The 7,934-nt window shown below is 37.8% G+C and overlaps 1 protein-coding gene across 1 annotated transcript in view; it reads left to right on the top strand.

Moving 5' to 3' along the window:
- Nucleotides 1–7,934, top strand: part of GALNT16 (polypeptide N-acetylgalactosaminyltransferase 16) — a 91,218-nt gene that overhangs the window by 58,364 nt on the left and 24,920 nt on the right. The window contains exons 5-8 of the mRNA XM_072427726.1: nt 3,316–3,381; nt 4,226–4,347; nt 5,180–5,267; nt 5,634–5,718. Of these exons, the coding sequence (XP_072283827.1) occupies nt 3,316–3,381; nt 4,226–4,347; nt 5,180–5,267; nt 5,634–5,718 (361 nt within the window). The remainder of the gene's footprint in view (nt 1–3,315; nt 3,382–4,225; nt 4,348–5,179; nt 5,268–5,633; nt 5,719–7,934) is intronic.

The following is a 7,934-nucleotide window of genomic DNA, read 5'->3' as shown; positions in this document are numbered from 1 at the left end:
TTTTTTTTAAATTATTAACGAGATGTAGCTCTCAGTGGTTCAGTGAAATTATTCTCTCTGTCTCTCTCTCATTCTCCCTCTCCCTACCTCTTAACATCTATCGTGATAAATTTTCAGCCACACAGAGAATGAATTATTGTTTTTACTGAGTCATCTGATTCATAGACTTGCATTAAAAAAAGGAGCAATATAGAATGACCATTGAGTAGCACTGCAGAGCCAAAAAATAAGTAGGTAAGGTTTACAAATGGGTGCCCCCGTGCAGATATAATTAATAATTATACATTAAACCTAGTTGATAAAACCTTATTTCATATTGATATGATTGCACCAGTAAGCTGATCTTTTACAGGTTTATATTTTGAAAAAAAGATTAGATATGCAACTTTAAAACAAATCTGACTGATGTAAAACTGGATCATTGAGTTGTAAATCAAGTTGGGGCAATGCAGATTTTTTAAATTTTAAATTCAGGCTGTCATGTTATTGCCAAATATTTTTTAGCAGTGGAAAAAAATTGTGTTTGGCATATTTTATTTAAAGATGACATTTTTATAGAGTGCAGCCTAATATCTGCACAGAAGAATAAGGTCTGGGTATTTCACAATTTTCCATGCTTGGACTCTGCAGAGAATAAGTCAATGTCACCACACTAAAATTATTACTATGCTGTACAGTAAATCTGCAAACTGACTGTCACAGGCGAACATATATTTTTTGTATATATTTAGTGTATGTATCTCACACTATTCATTTTGCACACATTTTGTAAATGCTATCTATTCACAATTAATTTGTATGCAGTGTTTGCATAGAAGAACAGCACAGGAAGCCAATGTGAAAGTTTGGGCACCTGGATACTATTCTGGTACCAATTCATATCACTGCATTAATCTTGGATTCCGCATTTAGTGATTTGACAGCTGCTAAATGAATCACAGCAGACTCTATCCCTAACCAGCATAACATATCAATACATGATTACTGCATTGAGATTAGCTCAGGAGAAGATGTAGTTTTGAATTAAGTACTCTAAACCATATTAGGGAAACCAGGAATTTCATATATTTAGGTAATAAAGTACTCAACTAAAATGTTTTAGGTGGGTTTAGAATGTTTACTCAAATGTTGCATCCCCTCTTCTGTGTGGAGGTGTCTCTAAAGCCTTTCAGTCCTTCCCCTTACCTGTGTGATTGCACTCCCCCCTCCTTCCCATTCCTAATGAAACATCTGGTACCTTTTATCCTATTTGCGCCCTGTTCTCAGTGTCCCTATAGCCCAGGGGTGGGCAAACTTTTTCAGTCAGGGGCCACAATATAAAATTTGAAAGAGGGGCCAGGCCGATGGGAGAGTAGGCGGGGTTTTGCATCATGACGCCACTGAACATGTGGGCGGGTTGTGTGCAGTGACACAGCCTGCCCACCTCCATGAGCGGGGATACCAAAGGGGGACGTGTTCTGCAGCTTTGGCCGGTGTGCCCCCCTCTGGGCGGAGCCGCGGAACACCCAAAGGGCCAGAGAAACAACCGTATTGAGCTGTATATGGCCCACCGGCCGTAGTTTGCCCATGCCTGCTATAGCCTCTCACCACCTCCTATCTCCAATATGGTCATTTCTCTGCAGCCCCCCATGCCATTCCATCTACTTTGCAGCCTTTCACTTTGTCACCTTTCCTGAATGCTTATGTATCTGCAGTCCCTTTTGTTGCCCGTCCTCTATTTTCCTGTTTTTTAACAGCTGCTAATGTTGCCCCCTTCTCAGTGTGGCTTTGTCCCAGCAGCCTCTCATATTGTCACTATTGTGTGTGATTGTGTCTCTGCAGACTCTCATGTTGCCCTTTCTCCTGTGTAGCTGTGTATCTCATGTCTTTCATATCCTACGCATGTTGTCCTCTTTCTTGAGTGATTGTGTCTCTGCAGACTCTCATGTTGCCCCCTCTGCTATGTGGCTGTGTCTCTGAAGTCTCTCATATCCTACGCATGTTGTCCTCTTTCCTGAGTGATTGTGTCTCTGCAGACTCTCATGTTGCCCCCTCTGCTATGTGGCTGTGTCTCTGAAGTCTCTCATATCCTTCACAGGTGGCTGTCTCTCTGCAACCTGTAACCCCCTCCCCTATTACTTAATATTGTCTGCTTGCAAAAAGTCACAAAAAATAATTGGTGATTTTAAAGGTTTTTAAAGGTGGTTTTAAAGGACAAATGTTTATGTTAAGGTTTAAGGTCAAATGTTTAAGAAAAAACGACACATAAACCTGGATACTTCAATCTTCCAACTAAATGTGTATTGCATGAAAGAATATTCCTGTGGAAAAACAAAGATTCATTAGTGATAATTTTTAGTTTTATTTTTGCTAAAAGACAAGATGACGAATTGCAATTTTAAAATTGTCATCCGAATCCCTGCTTGTTATGAACTAATCAGGAAAATGCAGATCACTTACCAATGCCCATCATTGATTTCCCAATCTGAAGTGTACCTTAACTATGAATTTCTTATTTGCTCAATTTTGATATTTTTTATATTTTATTGAAAGTGTTTTGCTGTATCTGTTCATTGATAGGGATCCAGTAGGACAGTAATGTCATGTGCAGATCGCAAGGAGTGTTATCCTCCTAGCCCAGTTTATTATTGTGAGCTACAGAGCACTCCCAACCATGTTACGGTATGCTCCTCTGTAAATACAGTGAGTGGTTGTCACCCTAGGACAGGAAGTACCAGTAAACCCCTAATTCTCCAAATAATCATAAATCCAAGAAAAATTGCCACTCTGGAGTGGAGTAGAGCACACTGACTGAAAGTGTCACCTGCTGTTTTGTTTTGGCACGTTTACATGTCACCATGACAGCTGTTTCAGTGGCCCTAATGTGCGCGCTTTGGACGGCGGCGTTCGCGTTGCAGGCGGCGGTTGGGTGTTCACAGGTTGGGTCTGTGCATAATTACATCCTTCGTTTAGTATATAGGATGTTACTGGCACATTATATAAATCATATACTGTACATACAGTGTTTATTAAGTCTGTATATCTATGGTGCAGGATGAGTTTTGTACAATGGATGTAGTTATAAATGAGCATGGTTTCTGCATGGCTGGTCCTGATGGAGGGACATGTAGCTCCTAAGGTTGTGGAGAGGTTTCTATTTGAGCAGATGAGCATGAGTGCACTTTAGCTGAGAGGATTAGTGCTGTCAGTCTGATTAATACGATAATAAGTGAAAGCAGATTCTTCCTATGGAAACACTCCTGGGAGCTCTCCCTTTGAGGCGAATCATAATTGCAGTGCGCCAATTATTTGTTTTTGCTTCTTTTCTTTCCACAGCCGATGACTGCCAGCTTCTTACGAAAATTCCGAAGGTTAAATGCTTGAGAAACAACCGGAGAGAAGGTGTGATATAGATCCCATTGTGACCAAAACTTCCCATTGTGTTGTGATTTGTATAAGGATTTAATAATTATTCTAAAATGTTTTGTGAATCACTGAGAAGATAAATGACAAATGTTGTACAGAAATTGTTCCTGTGTTTATTAACCAAAATACTGACGATCTACTGACTGCCTTTTACTGCATTTGCACTGTGCATCATCATATACAGTATTGTAGATTTTTTACAGACAGGGTCATCAATAAAGTATATCTAAAACCATAAGTTTTTTGCTGAATGATCAGACCCCCTGCAGGTGTTCCTTCACCCTATACACTGGTGACCACTTACCAAGCTGGGATTTCCTGTCTTATTCTGTCCATAAGTGGTCACCAGGACAGAGATGGGGAATCCACCTGACAGGGTTTAATTTTTCCATAACTCTTTCAAAAACTAAAAAAAGTTTTATGCTTGTTTTGGTATACTTCTGGGAAAAATATATACAGTTTGCATTACAGGCCTTTAAGTGACACTTAATATGACCAAAAAATGACTCTCTCATAACTTAATTTTCTTCCATGTTGGCCTTTTATATAATTACCACCCTATACATATTTCCTATATTCCCACTTTATGCCACACTGCATCAGGGGTTCTTGATGGGACTGATGGGGCATTATTTTTTTACTGTCATAGTTAGTTTTGTGACTTCTTTAGCACACGGAAAGCTTGTGTAACATTGTAACACTGATTGCATAGTCATTTCCTTATTACTGAAAGCCAATCCTACCTGTGCCAAAGATACCAGCCATGGCACCCCTTCTTCATCTTAACACTTTATCATTTCCTATATTATTTACCTTATAGGACTGATCCGATCTCGTGTTCGTGGAGCAGAGGCAGCCACTACAAGAGTTCTCACATTTCTTGATAGTCACTGTGAGGTCAACAATGAATGGCTCCAGCCTTTGCTTCAGAGGGTCAAGGAGGTGAGCAAAGTCAAGTTTAAATGTCAACCCTTATGTCTTTATGCAGATAAAAGGTGCTGTTCAAAATGCCATGTAGTAGGGATGATCAGGAAATTGTATTTTAACTAGAATTCTGGGATAGGAGGGTCCTGGAGAACACGTAGGAATGTGTCTTGTGTGTTTTTGTTTAGGCATGAAGTTTTTCTATAAATCAAAGCCAAAAGGCTTTGTAATGGACACAAAAATGGACAGTTTTAAAATGTTTTAATAAACCTAGCTATAGGTTTTACTGACTACTTTACCACCCCCACTTTTTTTTGCTTCCATTGCAATGTTTATTGGCTTTACAATTAACTCAAAATATCATCAAGTTTCCAAAATTCTATTTTCTTACTATAAGTTCATTTTTGTTTACAAAAAAACAAATACTTTTTTAAAAACAATAAACCATTTGGGATATCTTCCTACTGACCCCTTATAGCCCAAATTTTGGTGATACCAGATCATTCTCATGGGCTTTGCAATTAACTAGAAGTTTTGAATTTTTGCAAAAATGAATTTCTCACCCATCACTAGCAGGTATCTTAGTAGTGGTTAAAAGTTTGAGCCTTTGTCCTACATCTTCATATGGAAAAATCTCTATGAATGTGCAACATTTCTTGTTTGTTTACTGTGATCAGCACAGCTCTGTAAAATATGCTTGTTTCTCCTAGGAAATTTTATATATCCATTCTATAAAAAAAACATGAGGTGCTAAAATCCCTTCTGTTTCTCTGCTGAAATAGTGAGTCATCTCTAAAGGAGTGGCCAGTATTCAACTAAATGAAGTTTCTTGGATTCCATGTTTTTCTAGGATCACACCCGTGTTGTCAGTCCAATTATTGATGTCATCAGCTTGGATAATTTTGCCTATCTGGCAGCATCTGCAGACTTAAGAGGAGGTATGTAATAATCTTTAAAGGATCAGGCCACCCATTAATGAGTTGGTAAATCACCCACCAATATTATTTATTTAAATAAAATTAAATTTTATTAAAATAAATACAAAATCCAGAAAAGTAAACAGATAAGTCATTGTAACAAGCATGGCAGTAAGACAAACATTGTAACTTGGGATTCTGCCATCAAAGATCCCCATGCAAAAATTCTAAATATGATTAAGCCAGCTGCATTACTGTTTAATCCCTATATTATATTGGATAGGTTTACTTTCCTATTCTGCCTATAAAAACTATAAATTTCAAATTGCTTGTTTTCCTTTTTACAAATTCCTGAAAAATAAAAAGTTTAATGTCTCATACTAACAGGTTTTGACTGGAGTCTTCATTTTAAATGGGAGCAGATTCCAATTGAGCAAAAGATGTCCCGCACAGATCCAACTTCTTCAATAAGGTAATAATTGTTTATACTCTTGTACTCAACATATGTATATGTTGTATATAATATATTATATTATATACATGTATATGTATATGTATTAATATATACATATATTATATGTTGTCATGATGTGATCCAAGTATAATCTGAGATTGCTTTTCTAATGGCATTTTGGCAATCTCAGTTTATACCTGAGCATATACAATAATTGTGCATAAGCAGTATCTAGAATTTCTCATGAAAAATGTGTGTACAGTTGATATTCAAAAGTCTGGCAACCTTCCGACCTGAGGAGTGCCAGATTTTGGAAAATTCCAGATTTTTGAAAGTTATACTTACGTCCACACACAGGCCAGCCTTCCTCTCGCTGCACCCGTGGACATCTGGCACAGTTCCAGGGAGCAGGCAGCACGGACGTCTCAACGTGTATTTAGTTTAGCAAGCAAGACCTAACAGCTGTTTCTGCAGAACAGCGCCTTCAAAACATAAGTGGCCAAACAGTGTACTACAGTACCTGTATTGAAAGTGCCCCCTGAAATTCATGCCAGAAAACTGAACGAACCGGATTATCGATAGCCAGACTTTCGATTGTCAACTGTATACTGAAATGTGAAGGTGCCTAGGTACTCCTGTACCTACAGCCTCCTACCTGTGTATTTGCAGTGTGAAATCTATTGCACTGCCCATAGTCATGTCACTAATTGTTGCTGCCCCATTGTTATAAAGAGAAAGAATCCATACCTAATTGATAAAATAAAACATCCATCAGGTGTCTTTAATGTAATAAATTAATTTGTTGTAGCCATGGAGGTTTGTCCAGCTTGGTAAAAAAATTGTTTAGCAAAAATAAAAGTTTTAGAAAATAACTTTTTACTAAAGTAGAGTATATTACAGAGTAAATGCGGCACAGCTGGTATCAAAGCAAGGGATGCATTTATCCAGGATGTCATCTGTAAACACACATATCAAAGCATTGTCCTTCAGGGACAGATCTTAAGAAGATAATCAAAAGTAAACATTATACAAATACTTCATAGTGCTCAATCGTAGCAGGTAATATTGATTTCTGCAATGTCAGTAGATAACAATGCAGCAAACTGGTATTGATGTTTTGATAGATTCTTGCAATCATTTGCACAATGATCACCGTCTGATTGTCTTCCCACATGCCAAGACATCTATTGGATAACAGGCATTCAGGGTTAGTGGGAAACATTATTGTTGAAGCCAGATTTCAGAAATGACTGTTTTTATTTTATTTCTTCTGTAAAAAATACTAATTTGTAGATTTTAATAGTGTGGAGCCCTGTGATACTGTATAATAAAAAGAAGCCCTAAGATATTTCCGAATAAATGAAAGCAATGTGACACTTTCAGGCATCACTTGTGACAACTATATTTATACAGCAGAAATAAAATAAATGACCTACTAATGACTTCCTGACTCATAACCTCATCACACGCACGGATACAAGACTTCTCTAGAGCTGCTCCAACTCTCTGGAATGGTCTTCCTCGTCCTATTCGGCTTGCTCCTACTTTCTGCTCATTTAAAAGAGCACTCAAAACCCATTTTTTCAAACTTGCCTACCCGGCTTCTTCTGTCATTTGAAACCATCACTACTTCCCACCACTGCATATTTCCCATCCTATTGTGTGTGAAATTCCCCCACCTACTAGATTGTAAGCTCTTCGGGGCAGGGTCCTCTCCTCCTGTATCACTGTCTGTATTAGTCTGTCATTTGCAATCCCTATTTAATGTACAGCGCTGCGTAATATGTTGGCGCTATATAAATCCTGTTTAATAATAATAATAATAACAACTGGCATAACAACAGAGAAGTGCTTGGAGGAACTTGTGATGGCATAATGAGATATTGAGACACAGAGGAAAATTTCTACCACAAGCCAGCAATTGTTTTTTTCTTGAGAATAAGCAGTTCTCTTAAATATTTAGATAAAAGCTACCGATATACAGCCAGCGACATAAAGTGCTGCATTTTGGTACAGTTGGGGTTGATTATCCTCCCAGAAATAATAGAGTTGTTTTTTATTTTGATCATAGAAACTGTTTTATTTGACTTTGCAAAGGTTTCCTTTTATTGTCAGTGAGTAGGACACACTTACCACTTATTGGCTATAAATATGGCATTCACCGCCCATTTACTGCTTACTAAGTGAATCAATAACTGTAATTAAAAACACATGCACCTGGCAAATACACCTGC

This window comes from Pyxicephalus adspersus, chromosome 12 (assembly GCF_032062135.1).
Source record: "Pyxicephalus adspersus chromosome 12, UCB_Pads_2.0, whole genome shotgun sequence".
NCBI classification, from domain to species: Eukaryota; Metazoa; Chordata; class Amphibia; order Anura; family Pyxicephalidae; genus Pyxicephalus; species Pyxicephalus adspersus.
Note: the sequence above shows the minus strand (reverse complement) of the source record. Positions and strands in the feature narration are given on the sequence as shown.